Source organism: Cheilinus undulatus, linkage group 4 (assembly GCF_018320785.1).
Source record: "Cheilinus undulatus linkage group 4, ASM1832078v1, whole genome shotgun sequence".
Classification (NCBI taxonomy): Eukaryota; Metazoa; Chordata; class Actinopteri; order Labriformes; family Labridae; genus Cheilinus; species Cheilinus undulatus.
This window is the reverse complement of record NC_054868.1, coordinates 3,013,860-3,035,369: the sequence shown is the minus strand read 5'-3', so window position 1 is coordinate 3,035,369 and position 21,510 is coordinate 3,013,860. Positions and strand designations below refer to the sequence as shown.

The window sequence follows — 21,510 nt, the reverse complement described above, 5'->3', positions numbered from 1 at the left end:
CTGTGCAATGTAAGCAGCAAAATTATTTTCTACTTTTAATACAACAGTATAAAAATGATTTATTTTGTTAGCAAGAAATACAAGTTGTTAATTTTCTACTTTAGTTGGAAAATTTGAATTTTTACAAAAAGATTTTCATGTGTGTTTTGATTTAACATGTTTCAATAAATAAACCAAAAATTGTTATTCTGTGCATGTTCCTTTCATTTATTTGTTTTAAAATCATCCAAGTATTTTCAGAACAAATTGAGTAGGAGGTTAGGGTGGAACTAAGGTTGTTATAGTTAACTGAAACTAACTAAATAACTAAAACTAAAATTTCAAAAATCATTTTAGGTAACTAAAACTAACTAAATAACTAAAACTAATATTCAAAAATCATTGTAGTTAACTAAAACTAACTAAATAACTAAAACTAATATTCAAAAATAATTTTAGTCATATGAAACTAACTAAAAAACTAAAACTCAAAAATAGTTTTAGTTAACTGAAACTACATAAAAACTAAGTTTTACCAAAAAATTGAAAATAACTAAAACTGTATAGTGCGCTTATAAAACTAACTAAAATACAGACAAAACATCTTCAGTTTTAGTCTTTGACACAACCATACTGACTGGCACCTACATCCAAGTCTGTGGAGTGTAAAATTACCTGATCTGATTGGTTAAGACTTTACACAGTGGTAGTTTAATGTCTGGAGTTGTATTTAAACATCATTATTAAATAAATAAATGATAAATAAAGAGTTGACTGTTTAAATATGTTTTTAGAAGTGAATGATGCTCACTTAGCCCGATTCTTAAAAAACTAAAATGAATAAAAACTAAACTAAAATGAAGCATTTTTGCAAAATAAAAATTAAACTAAACTAACAAACCAGCAGTCAGAACTAATAAAAACTAAACTGAAATCGAACACAGAAAGTTAAAATGAAATCAAAATAAAAACTAATAAAAAATCCAAAACTATTATCACCTTGGGTGGAACAATCATTCATTATAGCGGCCGATACATCCAAAATTAAAGCCGCTGCAGGCTAAACACGGGAGTCAAAGTGATGATGCGCACTCGCTACTTTATCACACCAAACCCAGTTTATTTACATAGCGCTGCATCTTACCATTGAACAACTTTACTGAACAAAAATCTGATAATAGGTCAAATTCTAACCTAGAACATGCAGTCAACAGAAAATGTCCTCCCTGTGCTCACCCCACTCCAACTTCCAACAGAAGCACACCACAGGTGCACAGGTGAAGTAAATTAACTGATCACCGCTGTGCCACCTAAAACCACACCCATTAATCCATGCGTAAACCAAACCCACCTACACCCAAAGGCATCTCCAAAACTTACACGTTTGGCTCCTACATTCATTAATCGTAATCGATGTGGTAAAAAGTTCAGTTTATCGTGTTTTGATTTTTGTCATAACTGCCCAGCCCTAGTTTGTACATATACTTACTTAAAGTCAAGGTGTTTGTGGAAGGAGACTGAGACAAACTGGTCCTCACATCCAGCTTTAAGGACTGGTGGACTGTGTTGTGGGGAGGGCATGAACTGGCTACAGTGTTTTTATCATATTATAGAAGCCATCATTTTTAACCACACTGAGACGGTGAAGGTCTGTACAAATAAAGTATTGAGTTTGGAATTTTGGTTGTATGAGTAGGGACCAGCGCTAGCTTAAACAGGCTCATTTCAGAGTCTGTTGACAGGCAGCATTTTAGCTGTTAGCTGTGATGCTATCGCTACGATGACTAGCTGTGAGCGTGCACATTCATCATGTTGTCTGAGTATTTTACTTTTGCGTGGCATATCTTGCGATCAACTTGACTCTTGTCTAAACCTGCACTGTCTTTAATGCTTTGGAAGCCAAAATAAGTCCACACATCTGCTTTGAATGTAGCAGAAGCCGGAGGTTGAAATTGCATCATAGAACTACCACAAAAACTAAGTAAACCATTAATTGATAAACTATCGTTACAGCTTTTTAAAATATCCATACAGTATTACTTACGTGAAGCAGAAGAAAAGCGTGGTGGAGCCAACCAGGAAGAAAGTTGCTGCCGACACTGGAACGTAGCGGGAGGGTCGCAGAGGTCTACTGGGTGGGACAGCAGTGTGGGGGAGGGGCGAGGAGGATGGACCCCGCCCACCACTCTTACTGCTGCCACCTGGCATCACTTCCTGTCAGTGGCAGTGAGTATGTCAGCTAATCCAAGGGATATTTCATTCAGAGTTTAATGTATCTTTAGGTCTTTTAAGTGGTTTGATGGTAAAAATGATGGTGCAGAAAAAATAATTGTTGATGATTCTTTATGTAAAAAGTAGGAACACATTCCTGTGCATCACTTGGATGGGAGGTGAAGCTTGTTCTCTTCAGTTCTCAGGTCAATCCTGATCAACCCTGTGGGTGTGTGTTCAGATTTAAAGAAGCTTTACAGGTCGCTCTGATGCAAAGGCCGTGGTTTTTCTGTCAGCCAGAAAAAAACAGGTGGGAAGGCGGGATGAACAAATAAGCCACTGATGTAAAGAAGGAAGAGGCGTCTGGGCAATCTCTTCAAGAATTACAGATAAATGCAGACTGCTGATTTGATTCTTGCCTACCCAATAATACGATCAGTTACAAGCAAAAGAGAACATACAAAACTGACAAATATGGTGGTTCTAAAAAGGAAACTTGTGTTTCATGTGCAGCCTTGTGAAGCAAGGCTCCGTGAAATAAAAATCATAGTAGTACAATTAAAAAAAAATCAAGATTGACATTTAACGTAAAAAAGCATAAGGAATCCACTGTAAAAGACACTAATTTAGATTATAAATGATTTAGTCATAAGAGTCTGACAAAGATTAAATGATCAATCGTGTGCCTGATTTTAACTGATCCAGTTTAAGTCAAAAGTTAGGAGTTAACTGAGGTACAAGAGTTGGCAGAGGTAGACCAGTTAAAAACGACTGCAGTGAAATTAAATGAAGCCCAAAAAGATTATCTGATTAAGCTTTCTGTTTTTCCACCTCTTCGACTCTCCTAATCCAAAGCAAAAAGAACTGTAGATGAAGATGCTGTGAAATGTTTGGGGATTTAAACTCATCCAAGGATCAACAGTGTGTAAAGGAAATGTCTTGCAAATTAAAAAAACTAAAACTAAAACAAAACAAAACAAAACAAACAAAAAAAAAAAAACAACACCCTGTCCTTCCTGCTCTCCGTCAGAGGAGGAGATGATCTGCTTTCAGTCCAGGACTCGTATTAGAATCAGGAGTCTGTTAGCGGGCCAGTGGAGCAGCCTGGTTTTCCTGTGCCGGGGCATCCCTAAACCCCGGCGGCGGCTGATTCAGACCAGCTCACCTGCCTGCTGCACCCAGGATGTGATTGGAAAACAAAAAGCAGGAAGTGATAGAGGGGATCTTTCCAAAGCATGTGAGGGATAACCCAGCAAAGCATCCATCAGTATCCATGTACGGTTTGAAGAAGAGCTACAGAAAGAGCGAATAGATAATAATCATATCTAATTTATCACCCAGCGATGTAACATCTCAGTTTCCTCCGCTTAGTGGACGGTTGGTTATGTAACTCTTGGCCTTCCAGCAATAGGCCGTTTTCTCCAGGGCCTTCCCTCGGCTTCCTTCCCCAGCGGAGAGCACTGAGGCTTGGATAACGCCCTCACACAACAATTCCTCAGAGGATTCAGACTCTCCAGAGCAAAAATAACCTCAGCAAATATGTGAAAAAGCACGCCCTTTATGTGCTGACCATGGAGACTCTCAGGGCCATTTTTATCCAGAGTATTTTTTAGGTCCTTACTGAATTCAGACCAGAGATTGTTTTCCTTTTTACTTGGAAAAGCTTAATTTCATGGATGAAAAAAAAGATGGCTGTCATGGGTTTAAAAACGGTGGATGCAGTCTGATAGTTGGTCAGGGCGCTGCACCTAGGACGTGAAGAGAAAAAGGAAGAGTTGGTGAAAGAGCTCACACTGTAGGCACATTCATAGTCAGACCAAAAGATGCCTTATATGTACAAATAATCCTAAGATTTCTCATGCTTTAACAGCTCACCAACACTTGTGTTCTGGGCCGTTGTTGCTGAAACTAAAACAAGCCCCAACAATCACCGGTGCTGATAACAATTATGATGGAAACTTGGACTTCCTTATTCGTGTTAACAGAGTCTGTGGCTTACACACTGGAGGACAAATGTTTGAGGGCTTTTCTAGTGCAAATTTCCAGAAGGACCAAGAACTCAGGAACTGGGACTCAGGAGCTGAAACCTGACTGCCACATTTTTATTTGTTGCTAAGTATATCCACTGTAACCCGCTTGTCCTCGTGTCAGAGCCAGGAGGAGCGGGTGGCAGCAGATGTGATTGCCATGCAGAACAACAATTAGTTAAACTTGTGTTCTCTCCCTCTCCAACAGCCACAAAAAGCAAGAGTGCTCATTCTAGCTTAGACTTTAACTCAAGCTCTGAGCTGACCATCCTGACAGCTTAAAATGTGATTAAAGTGAGTTTTGACTGAGGCATCCCATGTTTAAAATCCATGACGAAGCAGGCCGTGGTGTTAAATGAGATTTGAGAAGCAGCTGTAAACACGGTTGTTCTGTACAATCACTTGCATCACCTCTAAAGCCAAGCTGAATCAATAATAAACACACAATTTCTGGCAAGTTCTTCACAGTAAGTCTTTAGCTGCTATTTTGGCTGAGTGCTTTTATTGTGAATGACCATGTCAGGAGACATAGAACAAAGAGAGACTTACAAAATCATCCTTCTGTGGTCTCAAACTCAGACATTAAAGGTCACATATTTTACCCCTTAAAGACAAGTTTAAATTGGTCTCAGAGGTCCCCAAAACATGACTGTGAAGTTTGTTGCTTCAGCCCTATTCAGAAGGAGCTTTTTCTGTGGCTATAAATGTTAATGAGCTGTCTGACTCCACCCATGGCCATGCCCCTCTCAGGAAATAGATGTGGCTTAATGGATGTGGTTCTCCTGATCCTCCTCTCAGCTGCAAAGGGGAGGGCCAACCGAACCTGGGGGTTGTACTGACTCTCCACATGACATCATGAGGGGAAAATCTGAGAAGTGAAGAGCTTATTTCAGCACACGTTTTCTGAAAGGTGGAGAGGGGGGGAGATTGTGGACAGGCCAGGGGCACATATTTTTGTTAGTCTGAAAATGTATTTGCATAAAATGTGTAGGGACGGGTACCTTTTACATCTGAACCGGAATAGTACCGATTCCCAGTACCTGTGAACCGATACCGGTACAAAACGGTGCCCATTTTCAGCACTTTTGAGTGTGAATAATATGCAATAATAAATGTTATATAACCTCAAAACTTCTGAATTTTCAATATCAAAGCACTATCAAATCTATCAAAACAACATCATACACCATTTGTAAAGTAACATCACAAGTGTTTTAAGAAAATTACCCCAACATGGAAATCCTGAACTACTATCGCTACCCAGTGGTTTTTCTTTATACTGCACAAATTAAACCCCAGCCCCACTACCTCCTTTTCCTCTAATTTACCCTCTTGGAAAAATGTGTGTTGGGGTCCATGGAGGGAGAATAGTTTTAAAACAAATGAACAATGGAGTATGGAGTCAAAATATCTAAAGAAATAAATAAATAAAGGTATTTTACCAATTAAAGTATTCAATGAAAGAAAACAAACTACTTCTACCATGAACTATGTGTACTGCACATCTTCTTTCCTCATGCAGTTCTTTTACCAACAAAACTAAGATGTCATCTTTCCCTGGTAAAAGCAGAGTCTGCTCCTCACTCATCAATCGATCATGTGACCGTCCATGCAGAAGCATGACTGTCACACACTGGGTCTGTTACGTTATATTTGTATTTACTGCAAAAAGTTAACAGAAAGTGGTAAATTGTTTCATCCTGCGGTGAAAATAAGCAGAGAGGACAAGCCTGTGGCTCTGTCATTCCTTCAGAAATCACTCTGGGTCCATCCATCCTGACAGAGCGCTTCATACGGCACCAGCTGTGCCAAGTTGGAGAGGTAGAGAGCAACTTTTAGGACGCAGTCACACTGGGCAGTCTGCACCGTGCGTAATTTAGTGTCTGTTAGGTGACCGAGCAAACAAACGTATCCCTTTATCTACTATAATTCCATGGCTTATGGGGGGGGGGGGCAGGAAACAGCGGAAGCTGATCTGAATCATCAATCATCACACTGCTTCAGAGATTAGACATTTTGCTGTAGTAAACCCTGAACTCCATGTCACTACTACTGCAGGGTAACCTGCAGCGTATTTTGAAAAGTGGAGCGCTACCTTCCACTGCTTCCGATCAGCCATGCTTGTTTTGATGATTTGGTTTGCTGCTACCGACGTCATTACTCACGTGCGTGCAATGCTGCGTTTGCATCCGGCATGGAAAATTGACTACTCCTCCACTCTGTTGCAGTCACAAGGATGCATTTAGGTACCAAAACATGGTACTGTTTGATTTTACGTGAAACAGTACTCGGAAGTACAGATGGAATTGGTACCTATAATAGTACTGAATTTGGTACCCATGCCTAAATATTGGCCTATAATTGAGTATGCCATGACAGACTTCTCTCAGTAAGAGAATGGGGGTTGTAACACCTAAATATGAGTTAAAGTGCATTTTCTCTCAGTTTTCCATTACTAAATTTCTATATGTGACTAATAAAACATCTTTTAGTGTAGTCTTGTATCATTCTAAGGCAAATAGTTTAAAATCTGATTAAATCACAGTTAAGTTTAGAAAGAAAGCAGTAAACAGTTTAAATTGACAACTATTTACCATTCAGATAGCAGTAGTGGGTAAAAGGTGTGGCCTTTGCAGACTGTAGCTAATGTTAGCCATGCTGTTTTATAAGGGGCTATCAATGTTATCAGATCACTGTTGTTTTTTCATATTAAGGTTTAAAAGGCATTATAGCAGCATGGTTGTAGCAATTCACTACAGCAGGCAAAGGCAGCTGCTTTACAGTTTAGAAAGAGCGTTTCACTGAGACTGTGGGCTTGAAATGATTCAATAAAATGTTTCTATTAGATTAAATGTTGTTGGTCTTGTTTTACGTTTTTTTTTAAAGACAAGCGGATGGTCACCATAGGAGGAACAGTTTCATTCTGGCATGGGAGAGACTTGTTGTTCTTTATCAATAAAACCCTAATACATCTGTATTGGTATCAGCTAAATTGAGTTTGGAGATAATGGCATAACGAATATAGACAAAAATAAAATATGCATTACCAGACCCAATACACATGTGGACAAAATTGTTGGTACCCCTCTGTTAATGAAAGAAAAACCCACAATGGTCACAGAAATAACTTGAATCTGACAAGAGTGATAATAAATAAAAATTTAATGAAAATTAACCAATGAAAATCAGACATTGCTTTTGAACTGTGGTTCAACAGAATTATTTTAAAAAACAAACTCATGAAACAGGCCTGGGCAAAAATGATGGTACCCTTAACTTAATATTTTGTTGCACAACCTTTTGAGGCAGTCACTGCAATTAAACCATTTCTGTAACTTTCAATGAGACTTCTGCTCCTCTCAGCAGGTATTTTGGCCCACTCCTCATGAGCAAACTGCTCCAGTTGTCTCAGGTTTGAAGGGTGCCTTCTCCAGACGCCATGTTTCAGCTCTTTCCACAGATGTTCAATAGGATTTAGATCAGGGCTCATAGAAGGCCACTTCAGAATAGTCCAATGTTTTGCTCTTTGCCATTCTTGGGTGTTTTTAGCTGTGTGTTTTGGGTCATTATCCTGTTGCAAGACCCATGACCCGCGACTGAGACCAAGCTTTCTGACACTGGGCTGCACATTTCTCTCTAGAATACCTTCATAGTCTTGAAATTCCATTGTACCCTGCACAGATTCAAGACACCCTGTGCCAGATGCAGCAAAGCAGCCCCAGAACATAACAGAGCCTCCTCCATGTTTCACAGTAGGGACAGTGTTCTTTTCTTGGTATGCTTCATTTTTGTATCTGTGAACATAGAGCTGATGTGCCTTGCCAAAAAGTTCCAGTTTTGTCTCGTCTGTCCATAGGACATTCTCCCAGAAGCTTTGTGGCTTGACAACATGCAGTTTGGCAAATTCCAGTCTTGCTTTTTTATGATTTGTTTTCAACAGTGGTGTCCTCCTTGGTCGTCTCCCATGAAGTCCACTTTGGCTCAAACGACGACGGATGGTGCGATCTGACACTGATGTACCTTGACCTTGGAGTTCACCTTTAATGTCTTTGGAGGTTGTTCTGGGCTCTTCTGTTACCATTCGTATTATCCATCTCTTCGATTTGAAATCAATTTTCCTCCTGCGGCCACGTCCAGGGAGGTTGGCTACAGTCCTGTGGATCTTAAATTTCTTAATAATATGTGCAACTGTAGTCACAGGAACATCAAGCTGCTTGGAGATGGTCTTATAGCCTTTACCTTTAACATGCTTGTCTATAATTTTCTTTCTAATCTCCTGAGACAACTCTCTACTTCGCTTCCTCTGGTCCATGTTTAGTGTGGTACACACCATGTCACCAAACAGCACAGTGACTACTTGTCACCCTTTAAATAGGCCGACTGACTGATTACAAGTTTGTGGACACCTGTGATGCTAATTAGAGGACACAACTTGGTTGAACATGTCCCTATGGTCACATTATTTTCAATCTTTTCTAGGGGTACCATCGTTTTTGTCCAGGCCTGTTTCATGAGTTTGCTTTTTAAAACAATTCTGTTGAACCACAGTTCAAAAGCAATGTCTGATTTCAACTGAATTTTTATTTATTATCACTTCAGATTCAAGTTATTTCTGTGCCCACTGTGGGTTTTTCTTTCATTAACAGAGGGGTATCAACAATTTTGTCCACGTGTATATGTAAAAATTTAACAAAAATAGGTTGGAGCTGCAGGGAGTGACTACAAAATGAAGCAGAAAATCCTTCCAGCCACTTCCTGTTACTTTAAGAAGTGATTAAATATGCAAGCAGTTTTGTAGGGGTGTTACATGTTTATCATCAATGTTATAATCTATCATTTTGATTCATTGTGAGGAGCTAAAATCCTGATCAAGGGTCAAATTTGTTTTAATTTTACAGATCTTATAAGAGAAATATCTGTTAGGGAGGGAGAATCCAGGTAGAGCAAAAAGGTTTAAGAGTTACTGATTTGTCAAATATACGCAGCTTCAACACTAATTTCCTCACTCCTTTTTTCATAAGTAGGAAGTAATGAGGGCTTCTTGTAACAACATGAAGACAAAGGGTGAACATCTTCAGTTGAAACAAATTAGCGTCGTCTGCTTCAACACTAATTAAAAAGGTGAGAGTGAGAGGAGGGAGGTCAACAAGTAAGCTGGGGAGTTGATGAGAGAGAGCAGGAGAAGCAATTAGAGGAAAAAATCAGAGTTCATTGGCTGATGGTTTCATGACTCTGACTTTCTAAAGAAGAATTAACAATGACTCAAACACATGGAGGTCCATGGTAAAGACTCAGAGGGGTTCTGGACACTGAAGGTCCAGGCACCTCGCTTCAAACAGCATACAGTAACAACAGCAGCTAGAGCAGCTGACTTTTTTCAGTAATTTCATACAAAGGTTTCGGATGAAGATACTGGCTGCTTTTGTTATTTTAAGTCTGTCACATATAGTGTGATGACTGGGATTATGACTAAAAAGACCCTGTCACGTGACGATGGTGTAAACGTGGTCTATACATGCTACAATGCTAGCTGAAGGAAAGTAAAACTGATTTGCTGAGAATTTTCTGCGTCCTTCTTGAGTCACCTTGCTTCAAAGTTAGTTATTTTAATTACATAACTAAGATTGCCAAAGTGGTTGATACTCAAGGAATTTTTTGACACCCTGTGCTTAGGGCTGAACAATTTGGGAAAATAATCTAACTGCAATTTTTTTCCCCCCAGTATTGCAATTGCGATTTAGTATGCATTTATTTCTTAAGTTCCTTACATAATGTTTTTTCCAACAAACACAAGCAATAAATTATTCTATATAATAACCAACACAACTTTAGATAAAACTAGACTATGATTTTGACTTGTATGGCAATTTGTATAGGAATTGATGTATTGAAGGGAGTTACAATTTTTATGTCATTTTCATATTTAGTAAGAAAAATGTTCAAAAAAGTAGGAATTTTTTAGACTATTCTAAAAAAAAAACTGCCTGTGGATGATTGCATGATCTGTAATGCATAACATCTCTGCTGCTGCAAAAAAACTTTTAAAATGCTATTTGACACAAATTTCAGGTTAAAGGAATATTGCATCTTCTGCGATTGGACAACTGCAGCAGGCCCTATTGCTTTAATCTAATTTTTGATTAATTGCCCAGCCCTACTGTGCTTTGAATGAAACTAGATATCCGTTATTTGAACATTTAAAAGTACCAACGTTTTGACAGACAAAAACATACTTGCATTTTAGCTCAGTGATGGCTGATCAAAACAAAGCGAGTGCTGCTAAAGAAAAAAAGCGCAACAACATGGAGAAAGTCTTAATTTCTAACATTTTGTTTGATTTATGCAAAAGATGTGGTTATTTCTGCATATTCATCTGTAACAGTAATTTGCTCTCGTCAATTAACAAACACAAAGTCTAATATCAAAGCAGCCACTGTGTCACACGGATGGTGAATTTTACTCAGGATAAAAAAAAAAAAAAAATCAAATGTCCAATTCCAAAATACACTCAGTTTTCAGTTAACTAACAAATCTTTACAAACAAATTGCTGTTCCCCTGCCATGCTCCTGGCTTATCCCTTTCTGGGTTAAAAAAAACAGTCACATCCTATTTTATCTTCCCATCTTACAGAAGCCAAAACAACAGATTCTATCACAATAATTTTATAAAAGAAAGGAGAAACTCAAATACTCTAAATGGTAACATCACTTATTTTAAGGGCCAAGTCACATGCTCCCATTCCATGGATCATTATGTGAAACTAGGGGTGTAAAATTTTTGGCAAGTAACTTGTTTTTGAAGTCACAGTTTGGTATGTTTTGGTATGACTGAAAAAAGAAATGAACCACAGATTTTTATTTTTCCCGGTAATAGGGAACTTAAAAACAACCCTTGTACAAAGAATCAACAGTTTTGGCACCCAGGCCTACTGATTTTTCTTAAATTTATAAGAGATAAAATGTGTTAAATAAATAAGTTTAAATTTAAGAATAATGATACATCCTCCCACCAAAAAGTTCTTTAATAAATCATGCAAAATAGTAGGAATTGGGTTATTTATTTTCATTAATAAATTGATAGCCACTGGATAATTTTTAACCAATCAGACCGACTACAAAGATTGGGAGCTCTTTTCACAGCCGATCTGAGCAGCAGAAGAGGGTGGAAGATGGTGCCATTTTTAATCCTTTAATTGATACGATGAACATGCTGTCAGCGTCACACCCACTGAAGAAGTCTGCACTGCCTCTGTCTTGTCCTCATCTTTGTCCACCATTGTATTTCACTGTGAAACAAAGTGTTCCCAAACAGGAGACGTTTTAGCTGGGAACAGTCTAGCTATGTATTTGTTCGGTGCAATCTGCCCCCCATCTAAAGACCTACACTGAATCTGTACAGTCCAAACATATACCTTTACTCCGAGGTAGAGAAGAAGGAAACACAGCCATGGCAGCAGTAGTAAACACGGCACTTAAAGTCAATGGATGTCATAAATGGAGGAGCAACTTGTTGATCAGTGGCAACACAGTGCTACTACAGTGTGTCCTGTAAAACAAACCATGATCTGACTGACAAGGAAAGGAGCTGGACTGGGATCACTGCCACAACAGATGTAGCAGCTAACAGCCAGCCACATTAAGTTTGTTTAAAGTCACATTTGACTGTCAGGTTTCAAGATTAGAGAGTCATAGCTCTAGTTGTTGGTGAATTAATCTGTTAGTGTGTGGTGTGCTGCGTTAATTATCTCATAGGGCTGAACGATTTGCAAAATTACTGTAATTGCGATTTAATATGCAAATATTCTTAGGTTCCTCATCTTATGTAACCTGACAAGCCAGATGGATTTGTTTCAAACATCCATCTGGAAAACCTTCAATACTAAGCAACTTGGAAAGGGCAGAGCCTTTGAAAAAACTCCGAGTGTGACTGGATGAATGTTCTGTCTGACACATCTCTATGGGCCAATCAGAGCAACAAAACACGTCCCATAGCCGCGACCGAGGAGTTAGAGATCTGTATAACACGAACCATGGCGACTGTAGACATGTCAGTACACGACTATTGTTGTTTTTGAAAAGAAAACAACTCACTGCTGTTCTTTGTTCTTCTTCTAACGAAGAAATTTTGTCAAGTTCTGATAAAACGGGCGCTTTAGCAGCATCCACGCTAATTTCGTCCGCCATTACATCAGGACTCTGCTGCGCCCAAAACTACTGCCCCTCAACACTAATTGGTCCTGTTACTTTCTAACCAGGTCCAAACGGTTCAGACGGGAGCTTTGCAAGATGGAATGGTCAGTGAAAAACAAGGAAACAGGCCTATAGATCTGCGTTGCAAGGTTACATCTTACGTGTTTTCAACAAATTCAAGCAACAAATCATTCCATACCGTAGCCTACATTCAGCCAGGAACACTCATCATACATTTAACCATTTAATTACCTCTGCCAAGGAGGTTATGTGATCGGGTGGTTAGTTTGTTTGTTAGTTTGTTAGCAACATAACAAAAAGTTGTGGACGGATTTTCATGAAATTTTCAGGAAAAGGCAGAAATGGCATAAGGAAGAACTGATTAGATTTTGGGAGTGAGCTGGATCCAGGAATTTTTTTAATGATTCTGTACCATCTGTACTATTGAGAGGTAGGGCTAATGGCGGAGGTCTGTGCTGTTACCACTTTACACCAGGAGATGGCGGACATGAGTAACTTCAATCACAGCAGCATTTTGGGTGTGTTTCTATTCAAAGTTTTGGAGTTTATAGAGTTTGAAAGACGCATGCCCGGTCGAGGAGACAAGTCGAAGCGTAACAGAGAGAAAGACAGCGAATTGTAGTGAGAATACTCACAATGCTGGGAGGAATAGAGGAATATTCACCCTCTGCCATGACTTCCAGTCATCCAGTGAGACCATGGGTGAGACTGTCAGTGTGTCTGTTGGCACCAGCAGGCAATGCCTCCACCATGACAGTCCACCTGTGGCGAAGCCAATGCTTTGCCCCACCGTGTTTCCACCCCACCGGGGAGAAAGTTATCGGCGAATGCCGTGGTGTGGGGCACATGGGGACGGATCCAGGAATTTTTTAAAGGATTCTTCACTATTGGGAGATTGGGCTAATGGCGGAGGCCTGTGCTCTCCGAGTGCTTTTCTAGTTGCAAAATAGATCTACTAGAGTTTTACTTGGCAGAGAAGGCTAAAGATTCTCCCTGGGTTAGTCAAACAGCTGCTTTGACTTTGCAGGGAGTACATGGCTAGATATCCCCACATCGATACACACATTTAAGACAATGTGTATTGAAAACGATTAAATTATTCAGAAGCAATCAATCCATAGTAGCACAAATCTGAATATGAGGGTGCAACAAGATTTAAGCTTTAAAAGGAGGCAGCTGGGGTGGAGCTTCATCAGTTTTAGACAGAATTAACTAATTATTTTGGCTCATTTTGAAAATGTGTTGTCATTTGCTTTATTAAAGGGCATTATCATTTTTATGTTCCTCATCTTGATTAAGGAAAACATAAAACACGAAAAGGAAGATTTTAGTAAACCACTGTAAAAAATGTGAAGATCTGTGAAGTCTCTGCTGTAGCAAAAAACGAATGTATCAAACTGATATTTTGACACATTTCAACTATTTTGCAAGATTTAATTGAATTTGCTATTAACTGCCCAGCCCTAGTCTTCAGACATATCTTTAAATCACAAAAAGAGATACCACTGCCTTAGCTGCTCTGATATTTAATTCAACACATTTTTCAATGAAGACAGTGCACAATAGTTTATCTGCAGTTTTTGGGTCACTATTGGGTGCCTTGGACTTCTATCTTTATTTCTGTGGTATCAAACAGCTGTCACTATCATTTGATTTTTACTAGAATTCTTTCAAAGTTTAAAATTCTGATTTATATGACAATCCTACTGGAGACATGATTTTCTTTTTTTACTGGTCTTGAGGACCAGCACTGCTATTTGGTAAAGAGACTTGCTTTTAGAGGTGGTCTTCTTCAATATCTTTCATTTCTTAGGTTTTAAAAAGGCTGTAAAATCCCCATGAACATCAGGAAAGGTTGAACTAAATTAAAAAGATATTGGGGCAGATTGTCAAATGGTGAAGAAGAGGGCAGCAGTAATAGATAAAGTGTATGAATACGGGCCATCCATCATGCCGATCTGGAACAGGTGCACTCATCTACTTATTGATTGAAAGGTTTAAGTCTTGAGTCCATAAAGTGAACATCAGAGTACAGGGTGTGTGTGTGTGTCTGCCTGTCTGAGTCTCTGCTTCTGCTGCTGAGCTGTGACAGGAGGAGGAGATGCAGCTGGCAGCTTCACTGAGATTCAGGCCTGTTCTTGTTGGTGATACATGTGAAAAAAGCGAGGTACACACGGTAAACAGGCAGATTTTAGGCCTGATTCTCCTCTTCCAACAAAATGCTGATTTTTAATGGTTTGAGGGCCTGGCACACACTGAAAGGTTTAGAAAATCTTTAAAAATGTTGACAATGAGCGAGGCAGTGCACATGACAACAAATACTGACAGATTTAACACCTTTCTTTTTATAGTGTGTTGCATATAGGGCTGGGCAATTAATCGCAAATTACATTATATCGTAATACGGCCTGCTGCAATTTACAAATCACACAAGTTGCAGTATTTCTTTAACTTGAAATGTGTCAAAATACCAGTTTAGTAAATCAAATTTGCAGCTGCAGAGATTTGATGCACATTATGCAAACATTCAAATGTCACATTTTTTTACAGTAGTTTACAAAAATCATTCTTTTTTTGTTTAATGCATGTTTTTCTTAATCAAAATGAGTGACATATAAAAAAAAAATAATAGTAATCCCCTTCAATAAAGCAATTGCTATAAAACATTTGTAATTAGATTATTTTTGTACACTGCTCAGCCCTACTGAAGACTGATACTAAATCTAAGACTGATCAAAATGGGTTTCATTTTCAAATAGAGATTAAAAAAAAGGCAACATCAGCCACATTTGAGTATATTTTATCTACTTCTACTTAAAATGGGAATAAATGTGGACTCAAATAAATAATGGGGATAACTGGAACAAAAGTAATCAACTATTGACATTATGAGAGAAAGTAATGTGATAAAACACCATGATGTTTTATATCATTGCCTATCACAGTCTGTTCTTTCTTCTATTAGATCCTTTAAACCATTCCAGCCAATAAAAATCTAACAGCTGCTTTGAGTGACCTGAGTACTGTCAGAAAAATGCTGCAGCACCTCTTAATGCTGGGTCCATAATCCTACCTTCACCTAAAATTAAAAAACAAAAATCTGAAAAGAAAAGGACAACCCAATTGAATATGGTTGTTTACCAAAAAGGATGGGGAATATGTCAAATGCACGTCGTTTTGAAAGAGTCTGCTGAATGACACTGTAACATTGAATAAAGTATTACAACATTTTATATTTCATCATGAATCTGCAAATATATTAAGAAGCTGTATGTGTAGTTTTTAGTTTTTGCTATTATGTACAGGGATGAAATCTTGCAAGGAGGGACCCCACCAGAGGCTAATGCTATATGGGAGCATAGGGGGTTTTACCATTATGCAAAGGTAACCAATTGTCTGAGTCCTCGTGCACCAAGGGGCCTCAAGATACAGTCATTATAGGTGTTGATTATATAGGTCTAATATTTAGAGATGCACAATATTGGATTTTTGCTGATATCCGATTGTGATAGGCCAATATCTCCAAACTCACTGTAACCGATACTGATATCAATGCGGATACATACACACTAGAGCCTGATCTACATGGGATTTCTGGGGCTGATGCCAATACTGATATTGGGGGCTAAAAAAGCCAATATCCAATATATCGGCTTACATCCAATATACTGGCTGATAACCGATATATCGGCCGATATATGAAATAAGAGCATTGATATACACAGGATATAAACTTAGGCTATACTGTACATGAACGCAAATTCTTATATTTATATTATCTTTGTTTATTTCACAAAGATGCAACTTAAACGACGTTAAAACGCTGTATAATAGTCTTTTATTATCGGATAATGGTGGACATGGGAATTAACAGTTGCATTTATCATTGTTTATTCTTGACTCCTGCATCTCTACTCCTCTAAGCAGTAGAGACGCAACTGGTCCACAACAACTCCCACAATGCTTTGCATGTCAACAAATATGGCTGCCCACTGAAGAAAGTCAAAGTACATAATCGAAAATGGATAAAAAATAGATTAAAAAGATGCTTATTATGGGATGTAATGTTGTGGATTTAATCTCCAAAGACCCTGAAAAGTCACCAAAGTTCCGGGCTCGCTACAACGGCGTCCTTTAGAGCTACAGAGACATCGACGGTAGCAAACGATGACTTTTCGTTGACTTAAGGTTCAAAAGCTATCAACATTTTTATAAACTGTGTCACGTATTGTTGTAAAGGACAACACTGTCCTCAGAGACTCTGGAAAGTCAGCCAAGTTCTGGGCTCACTAGAAAATGTTCTGTAAGAGCTACGAATGCATGGAAGACATGATTAGAAAGGTACAACGGATCCATGCTGCGTGAGCTCTAAGGGTTAATATATCGGCTACATATCGGCCGATGTTGACTAATCTGTGATACGCTATAATCGGCCCGATTAATCGGCCCACCGATCAATCTGTTGGGCTCCAATACACACACTTTTTTTTATCGTGAAGAACACTGTCCAAAAGTAGACAGTCTGGTTGTTGTTTAATTTTCGGGCTTTATTCAAAATGTTGGGGGCTCATGATGGGCCATTTTAAGTGTGTGGAACCCAAGATAACCACCTACACAGGATGGTATGTTTTACTGAAAATTCAGGCCAGTATATGGTTTATACTACCAATGTGCATGGTAGGGATGCACCAATGCTGATCAGTATCAGGTATCAATGCTGATTGCAAACCTAAGCACTCGTACTCATTAAACATTGAACTTACTGCTCTTGGTAATTTTAAAGCATGGAGTTAGCCTCTCATTATGTGAGTATTACATCAAAATAGATGTCATGTCTCCAGTTTTAACCATAATGAGGATGACAAAAGTAGAGGAGGATGAAATCTATGCACTGATATATTGTCAATATGAGGGATGAAGAACATCTGATGAAAATAAAACAAACTTGTAAATTATTCTAAGAACAGTTATGGTATTATTAGGTGCTCAGAGTCAGTAGTGGTGTAAAGATAAACTGATCTGAATTGGTTAACCAGTCTTAATGTCAAAGGTCTGAGAGCATCATTAACCAATCATAAATCTGTCTATCCGCTGGTTGTAACGTTAGAGATTAGTTCACTGAGTCTCTGCAGTTTGTTATCCAGCTCATTCCACCATGCCTGGCCTCAGGGCCTTTAATCACGCAGTGACCTTTTACCTTTAAACAAGAGCTACATTAGCCACAGGTGCTTGCTAGGTAGGGTTAGGGTTAGGTTTGCACTGACCATTTCACAGTTACACTGTTCTCCCTTATAAATCAAGTCATGTCGACTTATGTCGACATTTCTAAGTGTCTGCCCATCTATGCTTTGGAGAAAAGCGATTCTGTATAAAGGCAGCACATAAATCTCACCTGTTCAGACAACAGAGCTAAAGTTTAGCTAAGATGCTAACACTAAATGTAGCACGAACAGCCCCAAATATTACACTGTTGTCTTAGATAAAACTTGGAAAAGTTTGCAGTTATGATGGCATCCACAACCATAAGGTGTTGCTGAAAAAGGCTGATTTGGTGAAATAATCAATATGTCTAAGCCATCAGATATGATAATAAAAAGAGAGGCTTCACACATCTGGAGATCAATTTAGGAACGAAGACAATTATTTTGATTCTTTTCTCAGTTTGTACTCGATCAAATTCAACTGAAACTAATCGAATCAGATTGCATCAGACCAAATCGTTCTGTGACTTAATGAATCATCAGAGAATCAAATTCTAAGACTGTGAATCAAGATTTGAATCAAATCGTCCTGAGAAGGAAAGATTCACACCCCTAGTACTCGGCACTGGTAAGTACCAAAATGTCAGTACAATTATTTTTGTACTGAGAAGTATCTGAAAGATTTACATATATGCCTGCAGAAAGGTCTTGAAGTTTTACAATTGTTCCACTGTTGCACTTTGTGCCTTTGTTTTCAAAAAAAGGAAAAACTTGGTGGTGGTGGTGGTGGTGGGGGGGTATTTAGTTATAATTAGGGGTACACCGATCGATCTGTGCCGATTTCCTTAATTTTGGAGGATTGGCCGATACATATGAAATCGCTCTTATCTACCGCTACCTACTAAAATGTGAAAAATGAAAGACTAAAGGAACTGATATAATTAAGTAGTTTGGACAGCAATGCTCTAAACTTTTCATTTATATTTGAGAGAACTACCTCATGTGCAGTTAAAACAACAAGTTTGTATTGTTTCACGGGTACTGTTCAATGTTATTCAATAAAATAAGATTGGAACATTGAAGGTGTATGCTGGCAGTTACAAAAAAAATGGGTATCGGCCAAAAACGGAATTGGCAGGTCAGGCTTTTAAAGATCGGTGATCAGCCAGAAAATTGCAATCGGTGCACCCCTAGTTATAATTGGTGCTGTAAAAACCTAAGGTTTTGTATCTCTTAATGATACTTAATATTCGTATTTTTTGAGCTGAGAAATACACACTTCATGGGTATCATTATTCTCTGTATTTTCCTTGATTACCAGCAGGGCTGAACGATTTGCGAAAAATAATCAAATTGCAATTTCTTCCCACAATATTGCGATTGCGATTTAATATGCAATTGTTTGGGTTCTTCATTTTATCTGCTGTTCAACAAACATCAGCAAGAAATCATTCTATATTATATTAGATAACTAAACTTGGGCTAGATTTAGAAAAATATACATCTTATTGTGATTTTGGCTCACATAGCAAATTTGACATCAACTGCTATATTGGAGGGGATGATCATTTCTCATATTATTCTCATTCTGATGTAGAAAAATAAATGCATGAGCAAGAAAAGTAGGATTTTTGTTTTTAAAAAAGACATTTGAATGTTTGAATAAAGTGTAAAGCATAAAAAATAAAAGACTGTATCAAACTGGTATTTCAGACACTTTTCAGGTTAAACAAAACATTGCAATGTCTGCCAGTTTAAGATTGTAGCATGTGATATTGCGATTTAATCTAACTTGTGATTAATTTAACAGCCAAGAAAGTAGACCCATGATAACATTTAATTAAAATGGCAATATTTTCAAGTATAATGGCACACCATTACCAATTTGTGCAGCATTACTACAAGTCCCATGCCCTATTCCCTATCTTATTAACTCTATATGTGTACATAAATGTATTTAATGTCTGAAATTTGCTGATATCCTGAAAAGGATCATTAGCATTATTAAATTGCATCTCTAAATAAAATCTGATCATCTTGATCATTTAAAGCACTGTGTTGCATCCATGCTCCATCAAACAGATTTTCCCCTCCAATAATGTAAATGCTACAGACCCCCCCCACAGACATAATGGCACCTTCTTACATCTACGGAAGCCTACAGCAATGCCAGCACTTCCACGCATAGAGGCTGGGTGTGTATGGCCCGCTGCAGTTAAAACGGCACATGCACCAAACCGGCAAAAGGGTCACCTGATTTCCTGATCATGAATGAGCAATGTTGGGGAAAAAAAAAGAGAAAATGCATGAATAAAATCCTTCCCAGATACTAGGGAACCAGGTAACACGCCAGCCCTGATTGATTCAGTCACACGGACCAGCAGCGTTTGATTTGACAGCTCAGAGGACGTGATTCAGCCGAGGAGAGGTGTGCCATTCCCTTTATAGATCAGGGAGAAAGACAAGCCAAACTCCACTTCAACATCTAAGAATCTAGTCACAAGGTTGCACAACGTCAATGTTAACGAATCAATATCCAGTCTAAAGACCTGATGAACTAATTCGCGAGCCAATCTGATCATCGGCGTGTAAATATAATGGTGCACTGGCTTCTTAGCTTCATTATCGGTGAGCAAAACAGCAGTTCCCAGGCGAATTATAGAAACGGAATAAGGCATAACGCTGTGTGAAAGATCTCCAGCCCAGGGTAGAGCTGAGGATGGGGTGGGGACGCCCAGTGAGGACGAAAATAACGTCGCAGACCTGGTGTAAGAAGCAAAAACGAAGCCACAATTTAAAAAGTGGTGTAACGTTAACGTTAATGAGCTTATATTGGAGTGCGGTCAATCGGCGAGTAGATAATGGAAGCAGGGTGGAGACAACTAACGTTAATGAGTCACAGCGGCAGAATCATAACGGAAATTACACAACAAAAGAAGCGGATCATTTCTACACATCATACATACGACAAAATGAATGCTATGTATAGTTACTATGCTACAAAGTGGGTCGTTTTAGCTGTCCGTTAACATTTGCTAACCTTACACTACACAGGTTAATCTGGCTAGCAGCAGGCTAACAATTCAGCTCACCTGTGATGGGCTCAGCAGCAAAACGGTGAAATTAGTGTCCCCGCCTTCGTCTCGTTGCATCCGTCGGGGTAAAAACATCACAAAGATCAGCTCGGCACGTCCATTATTATCCTTACAAGCCGCGAGGATCCTGCTAACGTTAGCTATGCCAGCGCCAGGCTAATTTAAAGATAACGTTAGCTACAGTTAGCTGCACTGCTAGCCTCAGCTTGAAGCTGTTACGTCTATTTGCAGACTGCTCCGCAAATACTGCTGTAAAAAAAATAAGAAAACCAAAATAAATGTAGTCCCAGTTATGTCTTCTTCTCATATATCCACAAAATAGGTGGGCAGCAGGCTCCCAGAGGCCGACATATTTGTCAGTACTACAAAACTCTGATGCCAGGGTGCAACGGCAGAACTGTCGCGGTAAGGTAAGCGCTGATTCGACAGCAGGGCTGTCAATCAAGCTCCAAGCGGATTTTATTGGTTCTCCAAATGTTGCTCGGCCTACAGCAGGGAGGACGTCATCATTGCACTAAATCGTGATTAAATTCATTCCCCAGTACAGCAGCTCTGCCCGGCGCCTGTTGACAGAGAGGGAGCGGATAATAAAACCCGGGTAATATGTTTTATTGTCACTAAGCATGGCGGGAACATAAGCTGTCTCTGACATGAGGTTTTAATCCTCTCATGTGACACACTGACACACAAACGTATGTTCGTGTGTGTGCGTAAAGTGCACGTTCTTGTCAGTGTCCATACACAGCGAGAGACGCACACTTGATACACAAAGGGGAGATTAGAATG

The 21,510-nt window shown here is 38.9% G+C and overlaps 1 protein-coding gene across 3 annotated transcripts in view; it reads right to left on the bottom strand.

The window, feature by feature from the left end:
- Window positions 1-21,091, bottom strand: part of zdhhc5a (zinc finger DHHC-type palmitoyltransferase 5a) — a 41,805-nt gene extending 20,714 nt beyond the window's left edge. For all 3 annotated transcript variants that reach the window (XR_005991842.1, XM_041786230.1, XM_041786231.1), the window contains exons 1-2: window positions 20,722-21,091; window positions 2,024-3,938 (exon numbers count right to left, since the gene is read on the bottom strand). Coding sequence is in view for 2 of the 3 variants with exons in the window: in XM_041786230.1 (XP_041642164.1) it covers window positions 2,024-2,187 (164 nt within the window). In the remaining variant the exon portion in view is untranslated. The remainder of the gene's footprint in view (window positions 1-2,023; window positions 3,939-20,721) is intronic.
- Between the last annotated feature and the right edge of the window lie 419 nt (window positions 21,092-21,510).